Source organism: Oryza glaberrima, chromosome 3 (genome assembly GCF_000147395.1).
Source record: "Oryza glaberrima chromosome 3, OglaRS2, whole genome shotgun sequence".
In the NCBI taxonomy this organism is placed as follows: Eukaryota; Viridiplantae; Streptophyta; class Magnoliopsida; order Poales; family Poaceae; genus Oryza; species Oryza glaberrima.
The window spans coordinates 12,162,052-12,185,876 of record NC_068328.1 but is presented as its reverse complement, the minus strand read 5'-3'; the positions used below and the strand labels follow the sequence as shown (position 1 = coordinate 12,185,876).

The 23,825-nt window shown below is 46.1% G+C and overlaps 4 protein-coding genes across 4 annotated transcripts; all 4 read left to right on the top strand.

Moving 5' to 3' along the window:
* The first annotated feature begins 1,440 nt into the window (after positions 1 to 1,440).
* Positions 1,441 to 3,890, top strand: LOC127767253 (dormancy-associated protein homolog 3-like). Its single transcript, XM_052292524.1, has 3 exons — positions 1,441 to 1,672; positions 1,763 to 1,960; positions 3,203 to 3,890. Exons 1-3 carry the CDS (start codon positions 1,558 to 1,560, stop codon positions 3,289 to 3,291), a joined length of 402 nt encoding a protein of 133 aa, XP_052148484.1. The 5' UTR covers positions 1,441 to 1,557; the 3' UTR covers positions 3,292 to 3,890.
* Positions 3,891 to 4,761: 871 nt separating this feature from the next.
* Positions 4,762 to 7,619, top strand: LOC127767254 (uncharacterized). The gene is made up of 2 exons (XM_052292525.1): positions 4,762 to 5,007; positions 6,834 to 7,619. Exons 1-2 carry the CDS (start codon positions 4,878 to 4,880, stop codon positions 7,079 to 7,081), a joined length of 378 nt encoding a protein of 125 aa, XP_052148485.1. The 5' UTR covers positions 4,762 to 4,877; the 3' UTR covers positions 7,082 to 7,619.
* A 7,481-nt stretch (positions 7,620 to 15,100) lies between these two features.
* Positions 15,101 to 16,115, top strand: LOC127767952 (phylloplanin-like). Its single transcript, XM_052293441.1, has 2 exons — positions 15,101 to 15,392; positions 15,492 to 16,115. Exons 1-2 carry the CDS (start codon positions 15,209 to 15,211, stop codon positions 15,824 to 15,826), a joined length of 519 nt encoding a protein of 172 aa, XP_052149401.1. The 5' UTR covers positions 15,101 to 15,208; the 3' UTR covers positions 15,827 to 16,115.
* Positions 16,116 to 21,998: 5,883 nt separating this feature from the next.
* Positions 21,999 to 23,271, top strand: LOC127767951 (phylloplanin). The gene is made up of 2 exons (XM_052293440.1): positions 21,999 to 22,278; positions 22,664 to 23,271. The coding sequence occupies exons 1-2, from the start codon at positions 22,092 to 22,094 to the stop codon at positions 23,023 to 23,025; spliced, it is 549 nt and encodes a 182-aa protein (XP_052149400.1). The 5' UTR covers positions 21,999 to 22,091; the 3' UTR covers positions 23,026 to 23,271.
* Positions 23,272 to 23,825: the final 554 nt, after the last annotated feature.

Here is a 23,825-nt window from a genome sequence, read left to right as displayed (position 1 = left end):
GCCTTGCCCGTCGTTGCCGCTCGCGTACGCCACCGCCGGTTGCTTAAGAGCAAGTTTAGGATCGCCCTTTAGACCCTGTTTCTTTCAGATTAAGATTATTATAATCTAAATTATTAAGTCAGATTAGTATAAACTAGATTATTATAATATGTAATAGAATAAGCGGTTAGTTGTTAAGCTAGATTGTTATAATATGTAATAGAATAAGCGGTTAGTTGTTTCTTTTCTAGATTATTGGGTTTGCAAGTCTAAAGAGGGAGTGGGGTGGCATGGTGGGTAATTTTTCACACAATAATCTGGAAAAAGCTCACCTAAATGAGCTTATCAGATTATAATAAGATAGACTCCAGATTATAATAAGCTACTTCAATAAGTTGTATGTTTCTTTCAGCTTACTCCCAATAATCCGGATTATAATAATCCCAAGCTGAAAGAAACAGGGCCTTAGTTTCCAACTTTTTCTTCAAACTTTCAATTTTTCATCACATCAAAACTTTTCTACACACGTAAACTTTCAACATTTTTCTTCAAACTTTCAATTTTAGTGTGGAACTAAACACACCCTCGCTACTTTCTCCATCCGATAATATAAGACGCACAATAAATACTTGTTATATAAAATTACCTATAATTTTTCTTCTTCTCTAATTTAATTTATATGTTCAATGTATTTATTTTGAAGCACGTGTAACGCTAACTCTCGTGTAAAACCAACATCTTTTTAGTTCTTGCATATGAGATTCATTCTAGGAGTGTGATCTTCTAAGATGATCTTATCTCAACCTAGATTGTTATATTTTCCCTCCAACCTAGATTGTTATATTTTCCGCAGTAGTCTAACCTACTCCCTCCATCCCAAAAAAAAAAGGCAAACTCTGGGTTTCCGTGCCAACGTTTGACTGTCCGTCTTATATGAAATTTTTTTATAATTAGTATTTTTATTGCTGTTAGATGATAAAACATGATTAATACTTTATGCATAACTAATCTTTTAATTTTTTTCATAATTTTTTTAAATAATTTTTTTAATTTTTTTAAATAATAACACGGATATGAGGGTTTGTTTTTTTACACAGAGGGAGTATTATTATCGATGCTGTGTATCCGGCCGTGTCACGTGAAGCCCGGTACGGCCCCGACCCGGCCAGACCGCCAGCTGGCGCGCTGCGAGAGGCGCGTGAGGTGGGCCACCCCACGTGCGCAGCCTCGCCCACCGATCTTATCCACACCCTGGCCCACCTCGCCCCACGCCGCGTCGCTTCCGCGCCCCGCAACGCGACACCCACGGTGCACCACCCCGCGGCCACCTGGCCTACCTCGCCTCTCCCGTGGGCCCCACTGGCATCCACACGCCGGTCCATGGACCGGGCTCACGTGGGCCTCGCTCCCCGTGGCCGTGGCCCGCTCCTATAAATAGGCTCCCCCGCCACTTCACTTCTTCTTCTCCTCCCCAGATCCGAAGCGAGAAGCCTCTTCTGGATCTATCCATTCGGGTCACCGTGGCAGTTCGGTAATTTTGGCGGAGAGGAGGAGGAGGAGGACGACGACGACGAGGTGATGGGTCTCCTCGACAAGCTGTGGGACGACACCGTCGCGGGGCCCCGCCCCGACACCGGCCTCGGCCGCCTCCGCAAGCACGCCGCCGCCCGCCCCGCCGCCGTCAAGATCAACGGTGAACACACCACCACCACCCACCGACGCCGCCGCCGCCTTTGGAATTTACCTTCGATCTGACTCCTCCGTTGTGTTTTTTTCGGTGCAGACCCGGCAGGGGACGCGGCGATGGTGGCCGTCCCGCCGACGACGCCGGCCGGGGCGGAGGAGGCGCCGGTGAAGGTGACGCGCAGCATCATGATCAAGCGCCCCGCGGGGTACCCGGCGTCGCCGAGGAGCGCGGCCAGCACGCCGCCGGCCTCCCCCGCCGGATCCACCCCTCCCATCTCGCCGTTCGCCGGCGCCGGTGAGTTCCCGGGATTCCACACGCTCTCTCTCTCTCTCCCAACTTTTCGGTACGGTAACGGTAGGGGTAGTTTGGTAATTTCACCCGCCCCTTGCGTGATGGGGAATGCCGTGATGGGTAGGCAGCTGTCAACTGCGCGGGGTTTTGTCCGGGAGTTAGGAAGCGTCTAGATGAGCTCATGGGCATTTTGGACATTTCTGCATCCTCAGTGAGTGGGTGCTCTAGCTCTCTGGTCTCCATCATGGATTCATGGCTGGATATTAACCCTACTACTGATTTATTATTGGATACAAGTTATCATGCGTGACTTGAAATGCAGCAACAATCGGATAAACGTAGCTATCATGCTTCACCTCTGGATGGTGGCTTTGCGGTAAGCGGTAGCCTTCAAGTGGAAAATGATGACGCATGTTTTTTCTTAATTTAAGAATTAAAATGGATAAATGGAAGATAGGTATTGACCTGCCTTTTCTAGTATTCTAATATTATATATATAGTGCAGGCGTGTTAATTCGTTGTATGTCTGAGAAGAAGTCTTTGGTTATTATTGGCCAGTTGGCCTAATTGTAACCTGTGTGTGTAGATAATTTGGATGGGGATGCTTGACAAGTCAAGATAATTTGGATGGGGATGCTTGACAAGTCAAGATCCATAGATAGACATGATAATAACAATACCAAGTCGTCCACCAGACTACCCAGTTACTCAAAAGAGCTCGTGCTTTAAGAAACGTACTATAATTAAAACCTGATAGCCAAAATGAATCCGTTTTATGCCAACTTGCATGCATATAGTATGCTTTCTTTTCATTTATGTGTCCAAAGAGGTAGGAATAACTGTATGGATTTAGAAAATAGAGTCATCTTCTGTAGTATTATAGTACTTTTATCATAATTTATCAAGATGTTTTAATTAAAAGTTCAAGAGATACTGCTTCTAAATCCAAGTATATAAATGTTTCAGTTTCCAAGTCCATAACTGAAACAAGTGATACATAGTTTCTTGTTTCTTTGATCTCTTCGGTACATGATGAATTTCCATTCACTCTTTGGGACCAGGGTGAGTGGCAGAGTTCGTATGTATCACTTGTTAGATTAATATTGTTGATTTCGTAAGTACATAAGGCAAACATCCAGCACTCTATTAATTGCTCATTGGTTCCAAGTGTTCCAGCTCCGATTTATCTTCTTTTTCCAGATACTACTGGTACCTTGCTTAATCTTGAGAAACTGAATTCTCCAGGTGGTCGCTTCAGAAGGAAATCATCGTCCGACGCATATGAGAGGGCAACACCTGGGACAACCAGTCACCCTCCTCCCTTTGAAGTGTGAGCCCCCAGCGTGCTCACGCTCGTTTTTGCTCCTAGGCCAGCGTCTACTGCACACACAAGGCAGAGGAGGAGGAGAGACATCAGAGACCGAAGCGGATGGAAGTCGAGTGTTGTCTACCTATCTTACCTCTACTACTGTGATATAACGTAGATGCTACTAGTAATTAAGTACGCCTGCTGCTGCTCGCCGTCTACTATGTTGAGTCGTGTATGGTTTGTGTAGTAAGGTTGTCGTCTGCTGTCATATATGTACATATGTTTGCTCTGGGCTGCGATGGAGCTTGCTGCAGTCTGCAGCCAAGCCCACAGTTCATCGCTGCGTCGTGTTTTCGCGTCCTTTTAAGCCCTCTGCAACTATGTCAAATGGATGGGCATGTGGAGGATGGTGGAATGAGCTTTCAGGCTGTGATGCTAAAGATGGAAGCACTGATGGCTGGTGTGTGATTTTGCTTGATGTATTATCTGAATTCTCAAGTAGTAGATGCTTTGCTTGAACCTTGTATATTTGCAATGCTCGAGGCTTCTTGGCTAGAAGATGTTTTGCTTGAACCCTGTATATTTGGAATGTTCCAATAAGCTAACTGGCCTGTCTTTTCTGCATGTTCGCTGTCTGGTCTGGATGCTTTGATAATTGGATTCGTAAGAGGTCTGAAAAGTGTTAACACTAAACCAGATCGCAAGGCAAATGCAAACTATTAGATTGCCAGTTGGAATCTTACTGTGACTTAGTGATTGCAAGAGCCAAGTAACCTATCTGTTCCCACCCTGTCAAAACAAAGAGATCATACATAACTCATTCAAACGTGCAGAGTTTGCATCTTCGGAACCGAGCAAACCATCCTTCGGTGAAGTAGAACTATGTATGTGTAGCTGTGAATTACTCCCTTTGTCTGAGATAAAGAATCTAAACTAACTTCTGGCTATGAATGCTTATGTCCATATTACTAGCTAGAAGTTGCTTTTTTTTTCAAGGCCAGCAATGCAAATATGCAATCATTATGTTGAGGTGCTCCAGTGCAGAAGTGGCGCTGGAAAGAGAAATAACGGGGCGGCAGCAATGGCCGTTGTCTCGGTGGAACATACACTAGCCGACATCAATTCCAATTCCTTCCATGCTCACTCACAATGTACCGAACTAAAAGCGCACCAGTTCCTGATCATGTGTGGTGCAGAGCTTGTAATGAAACAGGCACAATCTCGTGCAATTTCGTTCAAAAATTTTATATAGGGACAAATATACGTGTGGTGCAGACCTAGCTTGACCGATTCCAATTCCAAAAGGCAGGGCGAATTCACCGTCACAAAATCACACCTGGCAATTAGTATCAGTACATCACAGACTCACAGTAGAGCACTACTACAGCAAAGAAAAAACAGTGGAGCACTATAACCGAAGCTCAACTGAAACGGAGCCTATAAATAGCCGGCCGTGGCGCCTCTTCCCGTCTCAGACTGCCAGCGACAGCGAGTCCAACGAACGAGCGAGCTCGAGCTGAAGCTGAAGCTAGCTCGCGCACCGCATCGCATTCGCTTCGCTCTTCTACGTTCAGAGAGCTTCAGGTCGACGTGACAACACCACGATGACCAATGGCGTTTAAGGCCGCCACGGCGTGCGCCGCCTCGGCGCAGGGGAAGCTCGGCAGGCTCGTCGTCACTGGCGTCGTGCCGTGCAACACCGGCACCCTGATCGACGTCGCCACCTCGCCGCCATTCCCAGGTACAGTATAGGATCGATCATACTGATCTTGCGCTCTTTTTGCAAATGCAAAAATCGCTCTTTTTGCATGCGGCCGGCGTAACCGCTTGCGAAAATCGTCGCTTATACCGGCCGCACGTAAAAATAAATTCGGCAAACAAAAATAATAAAATTCAAAAAACCCCTGCCGCCAGATCCGTCGCCCCCCCCCCCCCCCCCCCCCCCCACGCCGTCGGCGGCGGCACCGAATCGGCCCAGGGCAGCGCCGCCCGAGGCGGCCGAGCCACCCACGCCGCCGCGGTTCGTGATCGCTGCGCGCCCGCCGTCGTCGTCACCGTGCCTGCCGCCGTCGAGGAAGGGAGGCCGCCGCCATTGCCGACCCCGCTGCTGCCGCACCGGATGGGAGGTTGGGGAAGGGAGGCCGCCGCCGCCGCCGGTGCCGAGCCCGCTGCGCGCCCGCGGTCCAGACGCTGTCGTCGTCGTCACCGTGCCCGTTGCCGCCGCCGCCCGCCGCTGTCGTCGTCGTCTTGCCCGCATGGGAGGTTGGTGAAGGGAGGCTAGCGCCGTTGCCGAGACCTGCCGCTGCCACGCCGGATGGAAGGTCGAGGAAGGCCGCCGCCGCCTGTGCCGAGCCCGCCACTGCCGTGCTGCTCCCGCCCGCCGCGCCGCGCAGCAGCCGCCGCTCCCGCTCCGTGCCTCGCCGTCGGTGAGAGAGAGAGAGAGGCTGAGAGGAGAGATAGGAATAGGATAAGGATGGGAAAACTAAAACATCAGGATAGGAGGGGAGAGAAGAAGAGATGAAAAAATTTGAAAGGGTGAGTAGGGAAAAAATTATTTTTAAAATATTAAAACTTCGAATCAAATTTTCTTATACTAAATGAACTCGTGTGAAAAAGTTATCAAAAATAAAGTTGTAGAACTCATTAAAATCTACCGATTTTATTTTGGTCATTTCTCCATCCGAGTTTGATTAAACTATATAAAACTTGAATTTTAAAATATAAGAAATTCAAATAATTTTTGGGTAGTAAATGATTTCAAATGGAAAAGTTTTCAACAACAAAGTTATATAACTTATCAAGATGTTCATCTTTGTTTTGGTCATTTTTCTATATGACTTTGTTTAAACAGTTTGAATTTGAATTTTAAATTATGATAATTTCAAACAACATTTACAAGTGCTAAATGATTCAACTGAAAAAGCCATCAATAACAAAGTTGTATAACTCATCAATATCTATCACTTCTATTTTGGTCATTTCTTCATCTGACAAAATATAAGAGATGTATATTTTGTGAACAATCTTACAAATTGCTTGGTCGGATGAAGAAATAACCAAAATAGAAGTTATAGATCTTGATGAGTTATACAACTTTGTTATTGATGACTTTTTCAGCTGAAATAATTTACTGCTTCAAAATACTATGTGAAGTTTTGACATTCAAATTTTTAATTGATAAAACAAATTGAAAAGAAAAAATAGCCAAAATAATTCCAGTAAGAACACAATAACATGATGGAGCATGATTTTAGAAACATTTAGGAAAAAAATCATCCAATTTGGAGTTCTTATGAGTGAGATACACTAGTTTCAAATTTTTCTAATTTTATTTTCGCAAGCGGCTACTTAAGACGCCCGTATGGAAAAATCGATTTTTCCATGCGGGCGCTTAACATGCGGACCTTTTAAGAGGCCCGTATGGGAAAATCGATTTTTCCATACGGGCGTCTTAAGCAGCCGTCTGCGAAAATAGCGCTCGATTTTTGCAGACGTCATTATGGTCCGTTTGCAAAAATTATGGGGGCTCGTAAAAAAATTCACTTTTGTAGTAGTGCGTGCATGCAGACGCGAAGGTGGAGCTGCGGTGCGACGGCGGCGCGGTGGCCCGCGCGACGACGAGCCAGAACGGGTCATTCGCGATGGAGGCGGACGTGGCGTCGGCGGCGGTGGCGGCGCTGGCGGGAGCGTGTGAGCGGGTTGTGGACACGCCGCTGGCCAGGTGCGACGCACCGCTGCCGGCGGCGGCAGTGGCGAACCTACAACAAAAAAAAATACCCGGGGTCCACTACATAGTTTATCTAATTATTCACTAGTATACTAATCAAAATAGCATAAATTAGTTAGAATTTAACAATTTTATCCGGTGTCCTGTGACACCGGTAAGTTGTATGTGGGCACGCCATTGGGCGGCGGGGAGGCTGGTGTCCGACGTGCAGTAGGCGGCACACTGATCGGCGGGCTGCTCGACGGCGCCCTCCGCCTCGCGCCCGCCGGCTTCTCCTTCCGCATGGCCTGACCGAGCTAACCTGACCGGTCGATCAGTCCATTATGCCTACAAGCATGTATATACATACGTGTACGTACAAGAAATGCACAAGCTACGTATGTGCGTGGAAATAACATGGATAATAATAATATTACGAATCAATTGGAACGAAACGGAACGGAAACTGTATGGTAATTCGTATATGCATCTTCAAATTGAGGGACCTAAAGTGAACTTATTCTGCGAAAATTCCATCTGATTGCGTGTAATTTCAGCCTAAGAATAAGTTCACCGGAGGTCCCTCAACTTAACAGCGAGATTTTTTGAGGTCCCTTAACCATAAAACTAGAAATGTGTACCCCTAAACTCACTCAAACCGTTCACCGGAGGTCCCTCGGCAGTATTTTTGCCCGGTTTTACTGACGTAGCATCCTAGTCAGCAAAAAAAAATTAAAAAAACACGTGGGGCCCATATGTCAGCTTCACATCTTTTTTCTCCTCATTTCTTCTCCTTCTCTCCTCTTCTCTTTTCTTTTCTCTCTCTCTTCTCTTCTCCTTCAGGCTGCGGGCGGAGCAGCCGCGCGCCGTGGCCGCCGTCGTCGTCGCCGTGGGCAAGGCTGCGCGGCCGTCGCGCGGCGGCGGAGCGGAGGCAGCGAGCGGAGCGACGAGCACGGATGCGGGCGGCGCAGCGGAGGGCGAGCGCGGCAACAGAGCAGCGGAAGGCGCGAACGCGGCGGCGGGCCGAGCAGTGGAGCGCAAGCAAGCCACGGACAGAGTAGTGGAGCGCGAGCGTGGCGGCGGAGCGGCGGCGAGCGAGCGCGGCGGCCAGCGAGTTTGGGAGGGAGGGGGAGGTGGCCGGCGACCAAGAAATAATCTCTTCCTCTGTCTCTTCCCCTTCTTCCGCCGGTGGTGCCTCTCCTAGCATTGTCGGCCACCCGCGGGGGCACGGCGGTGGTGGCGGCCGAGCACGGGGGAGCTTCTCGTCCCATCCACTGTCTTCCGCTTCGCCTAGCTCGCCCTCCGCTGCTTTGCCCACCGCCACGCTCGCCCACCGCCGCTCCTCTGCCGCGCTCGCCTTCCGCTGCACCCCCCGCATCCGCGTTCCTCAGCTGCACGTAATGGCATATATACATGTGAGTGTGCTCAGCCATATACACATGCTTGGCTAATATATACATCTGCATGTTATCGGGCGGCAAACCAACAAGAAGCTAGCTAGGCTATAGCTGGCCGGAGGCTGCATGCCGTCGGATGGATCCCACGATTAGTGCTGTATGTGAAGTGTTTTCCCTGTATATTGCGGTGACCGTATCTACTAGACATTATACGGGGGTACAGAAGAACTACTTTTACAACGTGTGGTCCCGCCTCCCAGCCTTTTTGATAGTAGATATTATTGCCCCTCCCAATTGTTACCGACCACACACCTCGTCGGTGTGTTCGAGAACACGCCGTCCGCGGCCGGAACTCCTCCTCGGAGCGCTCCCTGCCCTGAGTCCGGTAGGTGGCCATGACGAAGATGTCATTCTCCAGCAGCGCCCTCGTCCTCGTGCTGCCGTCCGTCGTGTCCGGCACCACCGGCTCGCAGGCGAGGGCGCCGGCGTTGGCGCGGGCGAAGGGCTCGGAGCCGGCGGGGTCGAGGACGGTCTCGTGGAGGAGGGGCCAGGCGTGGACGAGCTCGTCCTGGTGGTGCTGCAGCACGTAGTCGGCGTAGGACGCGGCGGAGGGGCCCCCGCCGGCCGGGACGAGGGTGCGGCTGACGGTGGTGAGCGAGAAGCGGCGCGGGGAGGAGGTGTGCTCGGAGAAGACGCCGCGGGAGGCGAGGAGGCGGAGGAGGCGCTCGAGGACGGAGAGAGAGGACACAAGAAGAAGACGAGAGAGGACAGACAAAAATGGAAGGAGAAAAATAATGAAGAAGAAGCAGCAGCAGAGCTCTTGTTTCCTCCGTTTCCTGAACAAAGCTTCGTGCAGCAAAACTTTGCTTTCTCCATCAGTTTATTCCCTTCCCGACGTTGTGCTTGTCTAATGGCGTTGCAGGGAGGTAGGCAATTGTGTGTCCTGTCGCCCTTCTGTCTGCGCTGTCTTTTTTCATCCACTCAAGCAACAGATGCATGCGCATATTGCAGCATTTGTGTAAATCTGTGCTCTTGTGTGTTAAAGTTTGATTTTTTTTTTGTCTGTGTGTATGTATTCCTTTGTTGGCTGTTGGGTGTGTGTTCAGAACTTTCAGATCGGTTCAATGTTCTAATTTGTCCCTCTGCACAGTTCATTCTAGTTCGGATGCATTGTATCGCCAGATCTCACACTGCACAGTTTCTTCTTTTCTTGTGCTTAGAGTTTAGAGATGGAGGAGAGAGAAGGATCCATGTTTTTTTCCCTAAGATGCAGTTGTTTATCTGACGCAGAGAACGAAAGACAAAGATTTTTCATGGTGATGTTTTTGGGCTTGCGTTGTTGCTAATTTGAGCAGAAAGATTATTCTCATGGATTTCAGTGTTATTTTTTTCTCTTGGATTTGAACTTTGTTGTATATCGAGTGATTTTTCTGGACAAACAATTCGCTCAACTTTGTAACTGTCAATTTGCAACTTAAAAGTGTCGATGTTCTCGGTACAATCCATGTCTCCAGGATGATTTCTCCCTTTGAACTTTGTTGCATTTCTTAAAAACAGAATTCATGGAGCCGAAGGAAGCACTGAGGAAAATTGGATTTGTTCCCTCTTTTTGGATAAAAAAACAATCATGCTTGTAAAGGAAATTCCACTAATAGCAACTTTGTGCATTGTGTTCATAGTGACTCCAATTTTGTGAAATTTTCTGCAACACATGAATTTCATTCACCTAAGAGGGGGGAAAAATTCAATTGAAAGATGAAAAAAGAGGCAAGGGGAGCATTGCACTGATTTTGTTTCAAAACGAAACAAATTCATTTTGAATGTTTGTCCACCTTATTCGTGGAGAAGACTGTACTCTGATCTTGTTTTTAGAGGGAAAAAACAGGCCAACAGAAAATCTTGTGGTGAGCAGTGATCACCACATCTATCTTTTGCTTTCTACTTTTTTTCTATAACAAAAACATCAGAGAGCGAGAGGGGAAGAGAAATAGGGGAGGGAACGCAACAGCTAAACTGAAAAAAGAACAGTTTAAATTGTATGCATTGTATCAAGCGACATCACTGTGCGCAGCCCCATCGTTGTTCTAATGTACTCCAAAAATATTACTTTTTCAGATAAGTGCATACTATACAACAGCCATAGTGTGCCAATACACTTTACAAAAATACATGCTAGGCTGACACCTCAAATGGCCGCGCTTAACATACTAATGGATGTAGGCGCAAAGCAACATCTCATACCATTGGAGTAGCTATTGCAGCTGCTTGTTCAATCATCAGTACATCCTAGTTCCTCCTACCTGAACAAAAGCTAGTTAAATGACAAAGTTTGCAACTTTCTGCAGTGTGTCCATAGTGTCCCCAAATTTTTGTATCTTATTCAGCTTTTCTATACATTCTTGCTATTAAAAGTATTCGACAGAGTAAAAATATCGGAAATCTTAGATGAAGTTACATACCAAAAAGACAAAAAGAAGCAAGAGGTATTTGGTTTGAAGTTTGAACCGATTTTCCTCATCCCAAAAATTGGCTCTTTTGGTCTTAATTATAATCATTAATTTTTATAAAAAAGAATAGAAAAGGGGTGTTAGTTCTTCCATGACAAAAAAAAAAAAACAGTCTTCGTCGCCGCCATGGCCTATGGGCTGCTCAGCTTCTGCTAGCATTGTTGCATGGATCCGTTGGTGTAAACCACTCTTCTCAAGAGCTGCCAATCCCCCCCCCCCCCCCCCCCAAAACATGTAATGAGAATATAAAACACGCAAAAGAAATTGAATAATCATTTCAGTAGATCAGAATGTGCAAAAAAAAATGTGAAGCCTTTATCTCAATAAAGCCGGGCGTGAAGCCTTTGATCTAAAAAAAATGTGCAAAAAAAAAAAAGATCTGGCGTGGTTTCTTTCTTTCCTCCAGCAAAATGTAGGGAAAAAAACAACCATGGATAAAATCGTTCGCCGTTTGCTGAAGAATTGAAAGCCCTGGAGTTCTTCCGTGGTGGCGGCGACGAAAGAATGCGTGCTTGTGCGGCAGGGGAGAAGAAAACATCGATTGTTTTGCTGACCTTAACGTATTGTTGCCTCGGCTCAGGTCGTGTCGTCTCGCCGGCGTCCGCTCACAGCATGGATGAAGAACTGCACTTCAAGAAGCTCAAGAATGGCGAACGGGGCGGTATAACTTGTTTGCTGGCCTGCGATAGCTCGCCGGCGTCTGTGCGCGGAGGCAACTCTTGCCACGGGAGGCTTCGCGCAGCCGCCGCAGGCAGCAGGGCCTCCATGTGCGGCGATGGAAGCTCGTCGGAGTCCAGGACGATGACTCAAGGAGGGTGATATGGAGAAGGGGATGGGGGATGGGGGCAGCAGGGGGGTTGGGGAAGAGGGGATTCCTAGAGCTACCTGATGGAAGTCCTCGGCCGGAGGCTCGGCGAGACTGGATGGAGTGCCGCTTCCGCCAAAGGAAGATGCAACGGGGATGCGGCCGGCTAGCGGCGGCCGGCGGGTGGCGATTCGGTCCCGATGACTCTGAGGATGTGGACGAAAATAGGAGGTGTCGTACACACGTATTAGTCTCCTCCCCCCACCCCACAGGCCCACACCCACATACGAATCCTCAGGTGGGCCAACGCTGTATTTCGAGCGTGCGCCCAAAATAAAGAAAATACGATCCTAACATCTCTGTATACTATTTGACGCACGAATCTTTAAACCATCGTGTGGTTTCTAGTCTAGGTGCCGCAGCACCTAGGTGCTAAAAAGACTTTCCGATAGCTGGCCGTCTCCATGCATGCATGTATATGCTCGTACGAAGACGCATGTACATGCAGCCGTATGTACCCGGTGTATATGCGTATGAGCTACGACGTCAAGTGCTACCGTGACGTCGGCGAAGACGACGAGGATCACCGCGCCCGCGCCGACCACCGTCCATGACGAAGATGGCACGCCGAGCATGGACACGCTCCTGCTGCATTTGCGCGAGCTGGGTGTCCGGGAGGACCATGGGATCAGGTCAGCGACGCCGCCGCCGCCACCACTGCCGCTGCCGCAGCACAGGAGGAGCGCGAGCGACTGGGGTGCATCGTCAGCCGGCACTTCGAGCCATCTATGCACGGCCACTGCGACGCCTGGCCGATGCCGCCGAACGGCCGCGCTGTATAGCCTCGCCCATGGCGACGACGACGGCGGCCACGGCGCGCAGCTGCTCCGCCCGTAGCCTCCGCTCCGCGCGCCGCGCTTCGCTGCCTTCGCTCTGCCGCCGGGCTCGCCCGCCGTCCGCTCCGCCCACAGCCCGCCACCGCTCTGCTACCGCGCTCGCCGACCGCCCGCATCCGCGCTCGGCCATCGCGGCTGTGCCCGCCGCCAGCCTGAAGGAGAAGAGAGAGGAGAGTAGAGAAAAGAGAAGAGAGGGAGAAGAAAAGAGAAGAAAAATATGTGCAGCTGACATGTGGGCCCCACGTACTTTTTTTATTTTTTTTTTGCTGACTAGGATGCCACGTTAGCAAAACCGGGCAAAAATACTGCCGAGGGACCTCTGGTGAACGGTTTGAGTAAGTTTAGGGGTAGACATTTCTGGTTTTGTGGTTAAGGGACCACGAAAAATCTCGCTGTTAAATTGAGGGATCTCTGGTGAACTTATTCCTTTCAGCCTATACATGCGCGGAAATTCAGCCCATGAGTGGGAGTGGTTTCAACCCATACTTGCGCGCAATTTCATTCGAAAGGGCGCAGAACTGTGGCCCACGAGTGTTCTTGTTTTTGACACGGAATAAGTTCACTTTGACTCCCTTTAAATAGTGACCCGAATCTAATCTATGACCCTAAACCACAAAACCGAATATCTCGACCCCCAAACTATTGAAACTGGTGCAATTTGACTCCCTTAGCGGTTTTGGAGGGCGGTTTCACTGACGTGGCGATGTTGACCTAGTCTGTGGTGTTGACGTGGCGCTTAGGTGGCATTTCAATTAAAAACATATATGTGGGACCCGTTTGTCATTCACACACATAAAAAATTGTAGGGCCCACATGTCATCCTCTCTCCCGCTTTCTTCTTCCTCCCATCTTCTCCCCTTCGGCCATGACATGTGGGCCCCACATGTAATGAAGCTCCCTCACTAGTTATCTCCCTACTATTCTTGACATGTAGATCTAGTCTGGTCCCATATGTTAATGACTGTTTTTTTTTTGGCTAACGTTCAAAATGATTGCACGTCAATAAATAGAAATAGAAGGAGAGTTCAATTATACACTCAACCACTCATAGAGCCATTGTCGGGGGACATGGAGAAAAATGAATTTGCACGAATCACCAGTACATGAATCATGAAAGCAGGTTGGAGAGGTTAGGAATTTGCACAATTGTTCCCTTTATTTTCATGCTAATGATGTTGTTTGCTGAAAAAGAAAAGACAACACTGTATTCATGTATACGCAGTTACTCTTTCTATGCGGGTTTTGTGATCAAGGGGGGTAACGGACGATGCACATTATTCCCCTCATCATTGCTAACGCTTTTGGAGATTTCGGTCCCCTCTCCTCTTTTTCAGCGGCATCTCCGTAGTTGAAAAGGTGGTTAACAAGAGAGCATGGCGTTGGTGAATAACTCGACAAGGACACACGTCTCCGTAGCTCTCTCCCATCCTCTTGCGCTGCTAGCTAGGCGTCGATGGATCGGAGCACGCCGGCCGCGAGTTGCCAGCGCCTCTTCGCACGCGCGCGCAACCTTCCACAAGCTAGCCAGCCAAGTACTACTAGCCTCTCTACAGCACTCTACACGCAAAACTAACAACAATTGATTTTTTATCGATTCACGGTCGATAATTGATTTTTTTTTTGTATGATAGGTACTACATAATAGAGTTTGAATCAAATGAACAAATAATTTCCGTGTTATAAGTAGAGGTGATCATATTTAGGTTAAGAATCAGAGTAGTAATAAGTAAAATCAAACCGTAACACTTGATCCCGATCGATGGCGCCATCCACTAATTGATCACTTGGTTGCTGTTCATCATCGATCATCATTTGGCAATGATGATATCATAATCTCTCGATCGTCTCGCTCAAAAAACTCTTCTTTGGCATCTACTGCGTGATGCACAGGATGCACGATAGCTGCCACCACTACCAGGCCCGCGCTCTGCATGTCGGTCCGTCAACTTGATCGCGATTCTCGCTAGCTGCGTGCGGGGATGCAGTACTGGGCTAGCTACTGCATTCTGGACCATTCTCGCTCTCGCATGGCAAGGCCGGTCAGATTGTCCGACGCGGACGACGGCGGCGTGTCCCGCTTGATCACTGCGAGCACGCGCGCGCGCACGGGGCACGGCCGCGCGAAGCCTAGCGCGTAATGGTGCAAGCGTACAGGCCCGTGAATCGCGTAATCGCGGGGTTACACGATTATTGGTGTGTGTTTAGCTCTAGAAAAAAGTTGAATGTTCGAAGAAAGTTGGAAGTTTGAAAAAAAAAGTTAAAAGTCTGTGTTTAGAAAAGTTATTGATGTGATATAATATGATTGAAAGTTAGAATAGGGGAAAAACTAAACATGGCCTATAAGTGAATTTACGGGTCTACATGCTTACGCCCCTAGTCCCCAATAGCGTGATAGCTCGCTTCGCCACGCGCGGTACTGTGAGTTTATTTTTTGGAAAAAAAAAATAAGATCGGAGCCTGCGCGCGTGCGCGCGCCTATAAATGGAGCGCTTTCGCTCATGCAGCAGCATCAGCACACAGAGTCTCAGTGAGCTCAAGATAAGAGTATATTCACAGAGAAGAGATATCTAGAGCGTGTGTGTGTGAGAGAGAGATAGGCATTCGTTCGATCTCGATCGATCACAGCTAGCAATGGCAGCGCCGACGTCCAAGAACCTTCTCCTCGTCCTCGTCGTGGCCGCCACCGCGGTCGGCATCGTCGCGCCGCACGGCTCCGAGGCCGCGGCGGGTAGGGCTGTCACGGGCCTCGTCACCGGCGTAGTCCCGTGCAGCGCCGGGAGCTCCATCAACGCCGCGTCGGTCCCCGCGTTCCCCGGTAAGAGCAGTGTCTCCATGCCTGCCTTAATTTCGGTTACATGATTGCTGCTTGTTTGTTAATTAACTTCTTTTGCATTGCGCGCTCCGCGGCGCCCAGACGCCGGCGTGCAGATGGTGTGCGGCGGCAGGGTGGTGGGCGGCGCGACGGCGGACGGCACGGGGGCGTTCACCATCAACATGGGCGCGCTCAACGCGACGATGCTCATGGCCATGGCCGGGAACCAGTGCAAGGTGGTGGTGACCACCCCGCTGGCGGCGTGCGACGCGTCCCTGGCCGCCGTCGCCGGGACGCTCACGGCGCCGGTGCAGCTCCTCGGCGGCACCGGTGGCCTCGGAGGGCTCGGCGGCCTCATCACCCTCATCACGCAGATCCTCAGTGGCCTCCTCGGCGAGATCCTCAACATCATCCCCTTGCCATTCTCCCTCGTCTAGATCGATCGATCATCGATCGCCTGCGCACAAACCTGCAGCCAGGCGGCGGCGTGTCAAATGGACGATGGATTATGATGATATTAATATGTAGTTAAGCATATAAATTAAATTAATACGTGTTTATATATAGCAACGGGGCGGCCTAACTAATGCGTGGTCAATTAATTACCCTGCTGCTTTAGATTGTATATCGTGCCATGCGTCGTTTCTCTATGTATACCAGTTCATGTGGGCTTCTAAAATTATGCTACATATGTACTGTCTAATACTATGCTAATGTTGTTCGTTTGTCAAAGCTAAGTGGCTTTCGAAATTGCTAGTACGTTGGCATCGTGTGCACCCATCGTATTACCTACAGCTGATTATGAGTCATAACGTTAGCGACAAAAATAATTTATAGGTGAAATTTTTATGTGTTTAATTTCTTAGCGATTTGAAAGACAATGTTAAATAACAAACAATGATAAGAAAACATCAAAATCAACTCCAAAATTTAGATTTAAACTTTAAATTTTTCTCGTGCCTATTAAGCGAAAGAGCATATAGCCTAGTGATTGCAGTGACCCGAGTAGCACCCCAACGTCATGAGTTCAAATATTCAAAGGAGCAAAATTCAGATTGGGTTGTTTGATGAGACTAGATAAAAAATACATTTCTCTAAAATAATCACAACTATTTCAGATTGGGTTAGATTGGGTTGTTTGAGGAAGTCGGATAAAAAATATCATTATCTAAAAAAAATCACAACTATTTAGACGATATAAAAGACAGGGCCATCCTAATTAAAAGACAGAAAAAAGCACTAATTCAGAGACATGAAATCATATTTAGACGACATGGCCATCCTAATTAAGAGACATGAAATCATGTTTAAACGATATAAAACACGATAGGGCCATCCGGATAAAAAATACCTTTCTATAAAAGACAGGGCCATCCTAATTAAGAGACAGAGAAAAGAACTAATTAAGAAACATGAAATCATATTAAAGCACGTCTAATGCAACTATTTAGACGATATAAAACACGACAAGGCCATCCTAAGAGAGACGAATTTCAGATTGGGTTATTTCAGTAGGCCGGATAAAAATACCTTTCGGTAAAAGAAATCACAACTATGTAGATGATATAAAGAATTTTAGATTGGATTGTTTGAGGAAGCCGGGTAAAAATACCTTTCTCTAATAAAAATCACTACTATGTAGATGATATAAAACACGACAGGGCCATCCTAATTAAGAGACACGAAAAAAGCACCTCTAATGCAGATGACTAGTCTAGTTTTGTCATACTTCAAAAAAAGCAATTACACACATATGTAGTAGCTAGATACACTACTACGAAAACCATTTTCGCAAACGGATGAAAAGGATTTTTGCATATTGTTGTGCCAACCGCATGCGCCAAAAGGTATGCAAAAATCACGATTTTCGCATGCGGTAGCTTATACCAGCCGCATGCGAAAACAAATTCAGCTAACAAAAAAAATAAAAACCAAAAAATCTCCCCAAACCCTAGCCCGCCGCCGCTGCCCGAGCCCGCTTCACGCCGTCGGAGCGTCAAATCTGCCACCCCCCCACCTCCTGTAGTTGTCACTGACGTCAGATCGTCCGCCCCCACCGCCCGCACTCATCGTCGGGGCTGGATCCGTCACCCTAGCTGTCCGCAGTCATCGCCGGCGCCGGATCGGTCGCCCTAGCCGCCCACCGTCGTCGCCGGCACCGAATCCATCGTCCCTGTCGTCCGCAGTCATCGCCGGGGTTGGATCCGTCGCCCCCACGTCGGTTGCCCCACCACCTATCGTTGTCGCCAGCGCCGCCATCCATCGTCCGCCGTCGTCGCTAACACCGAATTCGTGCGAGGGAGGGCCCTCGGCGCTGGATCTGCATGGGGCAGCGCCGCTCTAGGCGGCCGAGCCGCCCCCGCCGCTCCAGCTCTTGGCTGTCGCCCGTCGCCCCTCGGAGGAGAGGACTGGAGAGGAGAGAAAGAGAGTGAGGAGAGGAGAGGAGAGAAGAGAAACTTACAAAGAGAGAGGAAGACTGAGGAGATGAGAAAATATCAGGAGATGGAAGAGAGAGAAGAGGAGATGAAAAAATTTGAAGGGATGAGGGGGATGAGGAGGGAAAAAAACTAATTTGGAAATATGAGAATTTCGAATTGAATTTTATGATACTAAATGAACTCATGTGAAAAAGTTGTCAAAAACAAAGTTGTAGAACTTATTAAAATCTAACAATTTTCTTTTGGCTATGTCTCCATCCGAGTTTGATTGTACTATATAAAATTTGAATTTTAGAATATAATAAATTCAAGTAATTTTTCGGGTAGTAAATGAATTCAATTGGAAAATTGTTAAAACAAAGTTGTATAACACATCAAGATCTACAACTTTTGTTTTGGTCATTTTTCTATATGACTTTGTTTCAACGGTTTGAATTTGAATTTCAAAATATAACAACTTCAAACAACATTTTCAAGTACTAAATGGTTTCAACTGAAAAAGTCATCAACAACAAAGTTGTATAACTTATCAAGATCTATAATTTTTATTTTGTTCATTTATTCATCCGACAAAGTGATAGTAATATTGTTCACAAAATTTACATATCTCTCCGTCGACGTTTGATGTCGCGATTCCGGTATTTGCATAGTATTTTTATACAGGTTCGGGCCCCTGAATTGTCAAGTAATAACCCTACTCCTGTTGACCGAAGCCGGTCGTTGCTCTTATTCACCATAATCACACCAGTACAATATTTGGGGCAGCCTATCTAACTATTGTCGACTTGGCGGTCTGAAGTGCTGACTCATAGTCGACAACAGGGTAGCCTTCCTCCTCGAATCCACATCCGGCGAGATCGAAGACATCGCTATGTCTCTCCTGACAGTATCCATAGACACCGTAGGGGACTAGCCATGCTTATCTCTGAAGTCGATATCCGACGTCTTGTCTTGGCGCATGTTGGCTTGTATGTTGATCTTGTGTCTTGATCTATTGTTTTGTGTCCCCTCTTCTCCTAGGGGGCCTTGTATTTATACCCATAGGTATCCCCTTGTCCAAGTAGAACTAGGGAAACCAATATGGATACAATCTGAGTAGTCCTTGTCGTTTCCATGTAGAACTCCATTCATCCTTCCTTATGCAGAACTCCTCCTATATCCGAAGGTTGTATCCGTACAAGACATGGTATGTGGTGGGTCCTGCCGAGATTTAGTCAACTACTATTAGGTATGTGGTATCCATAACCCTGACACTCTCATATGGTTTTATAAACCATAAAAGAGATATGTAAATTTTATGAACAATGTTAATATCACTTTGTCGGATGAAGAAATGACCAAAATAAAAGTTTTATGTCTTGATGAGTTCTACAACTATTATGTTCATGACTTTTTCAGCTGAAATTATTTACTGCTTCAAAATATTATTTGAAGTTTTGAAATTCAAATTTTTAATTGATAAAACAAAGCCACAAGAAAAAATGGCCAAAATAATAGGAGTAAGAACACAATAACATGATACAACATGATTTTAGAAACACTTAGGAAAAAAGAATTATCTAATTTGAAGTTTATATGAGTTAGATAAACTAGTTTTAATTTTTTTTAATGCAAAAATGAGCTCTTTTTTTTCGTGCGGACCTCTTAAGAGGCCCGCATGGAAAAATCGATTTTTCCATATGGGCATCTTAAGAAACCGTATGCGAAAGTATCGCTTGATTTTTCCAGACGCGGTAAGTTATGGTCCATTCGTAAAATCATGAGGTCTCGTATAGAAAAAGAGTTTGTGTAGTAGTGATATGTAGGAAAAAATACGTCCCTACATCGGGTACTAATATATTTTTAATGTAAAAAGTCCTTACAACTAATAAATTAAGCTCGTCGACCTTTTATAAATCAAAATAATATTATATATATATATATATATATATTTATGGAGTGATTTATTTGTAAGATGAGCGTAACTTAGTTGGTTAGGGTTTTGAACCTGCTCGTCTAGGTTGCTCTACACATGGGTGCTTGTATGTTTTTATTTTGATAAATCCCCAGGAGGGAGTATGTGTTCACTTAGGCTGTGTTCGAGCGTAGGAGAAAGAGAGAAAGATTGTTTCATTTTTCGCGCGCACGCTTTCCGAATTACTAAACGGTTTTTTTTTGCAAAAAAAGTTCTATAGAAAATTTGCTTTAAAAAATCATATTAATCCATTTTTGAAGTTTAAAATAGTTAATACTCAATTAATTATGTGCTAATGGCTCACCTCGTTTTGCGTATATTCACAATCTCCTCAATCCCCTTCTCCTCAAATACACCCTTAGGAATTGAAGTCGATTTTTACCCTAGCTACCAACATTTTGACAACACCAATAGTATCATCTAAATATTTAGTTTGCGCTTAATTTTTACTCACATTAGTTCAAATTCTGCACCACCAAATTTGGTGGCACCAATACTTACCAAGATTGTACCGCTACCAAAATTAATTTTGTTGAGGTAAAATTTGACCCCCAAACTAAACAAAGCTAAAAATCCATTTCCGGGAAAGAACAAACCAATTAAGCCAGCATGGTCACAGGTCACGGGGGGAAGAAAAGGCACAACAACATCCGACAAAGACAGGCACTGTAGCTTCTCGGCTTCTCCCATCTCTTGGCACTGCTAGGCGTGCACATTAACCGAGACAACGGCCGGCCTCAATCCATCGGATCAGCACGTACGTATACGCCGTGAGAATTGCCATCAACATGAACGCACGCGCGGCCTAACTAATCCATGCGCCCTATGTAGTTAACTAAGCTTAGCCATAGTAGTGCCGATTCATGGCTTTCCCCTCTTGGTAATCAGCTACCCCTTCTCTTCATATTACAAATTATTTGGCATTTTTTAAGTCAAGATTATAGAAAAATATACAAAACATTTTCCATACAAAACAAATATATTATCAAAACATATTCAATTTAAAATTAAGAAAACTAGTTTGGTATTATAAATGTTGTTAATTTTTTCTATAATAAACTTAGTTAAATGGCCTAGATTCATCATCATTTCGCAGACAAAAGCTCGGAAAAATCTCTAGCTTGGAATCTACCGGTTGCTGCCGCGCGCAGGCTGGCTTACCCCGCGGTGGCCGTCAAGTCGACCGGGACCGGGAGAGACGATCACCGCGAGATCAGCTGCGTGGAGATGAATCCCTTCATGGGCCGAGTTTGTCCGCACGCACACATGACACATCCGACGCGGACAGCAGCGTGTGCCGCTATACAACACCGGGAGCACGCGCACCGTGAGGCTAGCTGGATGTACATGTATCATTGCAGATAACATTTTTTTTGATATAGAAGTATCTGGTAAAACAATTGAATGAACAGAAAACTGTGAAAATTATGGGACTACCTATATATATGTCGTCATATTTTTTATAAAAAATAGTCAGCATGTATTTATATTATAAGCCATCAAAATTACGCATATAATTAGTATATATAATTATAGTGTAAATACAATATAATTACTGTGTACGTAACTAAATTAATATGAAGTGTCAACCATTACTTTGATCCATCTATCAAATCAGCATGCGTGCCTAGCAAAGTGTTTAGAGAAACCGACCACGGATCAAGAAAAACCGTAAAGCATGTGCGGCTAATGCCTCATGACCACGAATCTCCATGGCAATCCTAATGCTAAAAAAATTGATTGTGTTTTAGAGAAAAATTCTGTCGCCGCAACTATAGCAAATCCAAAAAATTAATAGGACCTTGAAGTTCTAAAAATTCGTTAAAAAATTATTATTAAGTTCAAACACAACTTTATTTGGGAGTAAATGACAAATTCAAGATGAATGGTACCTAACATGATAGGACACTATTCATCTGAAACTTATCTCTTTTTTTTTACTCTCTCAAATGAAGCTGAGTTTAGATTTAAGATTCGGTGTGATCAATGTATTTCATCTCTATATCTATCTTTAATATTTTTTCATGAACTTAGAAAAAAATTAATATGGTTTTCACTTTTTCATGGATTTTTACTTATTTAATGATTTTTATGGAATATTTTCCCAGCATTTTTAACAGCAACAAATTGTTGGCCAGCCACGTCCCGGGTCCCCGGCCACTGCGACGCCTATAAATAGAGCCATCGATGCAGCGGCATGAGGCACGCAGCACAACACTGAGCGCTTGATCTGATCGAGCTAGCTATAGCAGCAGCCTCGGTAGCTCTCGTACGCTAGTATAGCTAGCTAGCTCGCTAGCTCCGGTAGAAATGGCAAAGTCGTCGTCGTCGTTGATCAGGAGCCTTCTCCTCGCCGCTGCCCTCCTCGTCGCCGTCGGCATCTCGCCGCACGCCGCGGAGGCTAGTAGTGGCGGCGCCGTCATGGGCCTCGTCACCGGCGTAGTCCCGTGCAGCGCCGGGAGCTCCATCAACGCGGCGTCCGTTCCGGGATTCCCCAGTAAAATCTCTCTCATATTTATAATCTCTTGCATGAATTTATCAACTACTTTGAGTCTAAAACTTAAGTATATAGGAATATATATAGTAATATTTATAATACTAAATTAGTTTTATTAAATCAATAATTGTATATATTTTTATAATAAATTTGTCTTGGATTAAAATATTGTTATTATTTTCTATAAACTTAATTAAACTTGAATTATTTTTGACTTTAATCAAAATCAAAACGTTTTGTAACCTTAAATAATCTGAAACGGAGGTAGTATATGTAATCCTGACCGATCGATAAGGCTAGCTATCAATTAGTTTTGCAAATATGGATAAACTGATCGGTTAATTGATTGTTGATTTTCTTGCTACGACGACGTTCGTACGGCCAGACGCCGCCGTGCAGCTGGAGTGCGGGGGCAGGGCGGTGGCCGGCGCGACGGCGGACGGCAGCGGCGCGTTCGCCATCAACCTGGGGAAGCTCACCGCGGCGACGCTCACGCCGCTGCTCAACGACAGGTGCCGCGTGGTCGTCACCACCCCGCTGGCCGCGTGCGACGCGTCGCTCGCCGGCGTCGCCGGGACGCTGGCGGCGCCGGTGCAGCTCCTCGGCGACGGCGGCGCCGGTGGCGGCGGCGCCCTCGGCGGCCTGGGCGGCCTCATCGGCGGCATCACCGGCATCATCGGGCAGATCATCAGTGGCGTCCTCGGCAACATCATTAGCATCGTCCCATCGGCCTTCTCCGTCGTCTAGATCAACATCTGTGGCAATTTAAGCACAAATTAACGGATTTGCTAGTCCCCAAATTAATCGATACGTGGCAGTATAATTAATGGACCTAATGGTCGATTACCCTGCACCGCTTTAGTTTGTACCGTCGCATTACGTGCTGCTATATATATATTTGTGTACGCATGACGTGCATATATCTAATTAAGAAACATATACGTATGTATTGCAATGTTGTAATTAATATTACCGTCGTCGTTTGTTGAAGAATATGAAGTGTTATACTCCCTCTGTTTCAAAATGTTTAACACCGTTGACTTTTTAGTACATATTTGACCGTTCGTCTTATTAAAAAAATTTGTGAAATATGTAAAACTATATGTGTACATGAAAGTATATTTAACAATAAATCAAATGATATAAAAATAATAAATAATTACTTAAATTTTTTGAATAAGACGAATAGTCAAACACGTACTAAAAAGTAAACAGTGTCAAACATTTTAAAATGGATGGAATATATTTATGTTGCTTTCGACAAGTGATCACCTACTTGGTACCTAGCAAAACCTTCAAAATCCACTTTAATTCAGCGATTTTAACCCTGAGAACGGGATGTGTACAAATTATAACGAGGTACTAATTAAGCAGTATAAGAGAACTCATACACTAAGCAGAAGCAGAAAGATCTGACCATTGCTTAGTTGGATCACCATGGTTGTAGATTATATCGAGAATTCATGTTAAATAAATCAGGCCATATATGGGAGAATGGACTTCTTTATATTTAGTTTTTCTAAAGTTCGAAGTTAAACAAATAAGGA

What these genes read in the sequence shown, in the direction of transcription:
- LOC127767952 (XM_052293441.1), top strand. Translation starts at nt 15,209, where the DNA reads ATGGCAGCGCCGACGTCCAAGAACCTTCTCCTCGTCCTCGTCGTGGCC. An exon ending in GTCGGTCCCCGCGTTCCCCG is followed by an intron (nt 15,393 to 15,491) that starts GTAAGAGCAGTG and finishes CGCGGCGCCCAG; the next exon opens with ACGCCGGCGTGCAGATGGTG.
- LOC127767253 (XM_052292524.1), top strand. Translation starts at nt 1,558, where the DNA reads ATGGGTCTCCTCGACAAGCTGTGGGACGACACCGTCGCGGGGCCCCGC. An exon ending in CGCCGCCGTCAAGATCAACG is followed by an intron (nt 1,673 to 1,762) that starts GTGAACACACCA and finishes TTTTCGGTGCAG; the next exon opens with ACCCGGCAGGGGACGCGGCG. An exon ending in CTCGCCGTTCGCCGGCGCCG is followed by an intron (nt 1,961 to 3,202) that starts GTGAGTTCCCGG and finishes TGAATTCTCCAG; the next exon opens with GTGGTCGCTTCAGAAGGAAA.
- LOC127767254 (XM_052292525.1), top strand. Translation starts at nt 4,878, where the DNA reads ATGGCGTTTAAGGCCGCCACGGCGTGCGCCGCCTCGGCGCAGGGGAAG. An exon ending in CACCTCGCCGCCATTCCCAG is followed by an intron (nt 5,008 to 6,833) that starts GTACAGTATAGG and finishes GCGTGCATGCAG; the next exon opens with ACGCGAAGGTGGAGCTGCGG.
- LOC127767951 (XM_052293440.1), top strand. Translation starts at nt 22,092, where the DNA reads ATGGCAAAGTCGTCGTCGTCGTTGATCAGGAGCCTTCTCCTCGCCGCT. An exon ending in GTCCGTTCCGGGATTCCCCA is followed by an intron (nt 22,279 to 22,663) that starts GTAAAATCTCTC and finishes TCGTACGGCCAG; the next exon opens with ACGCCGCCGTGCAGCTGGAG.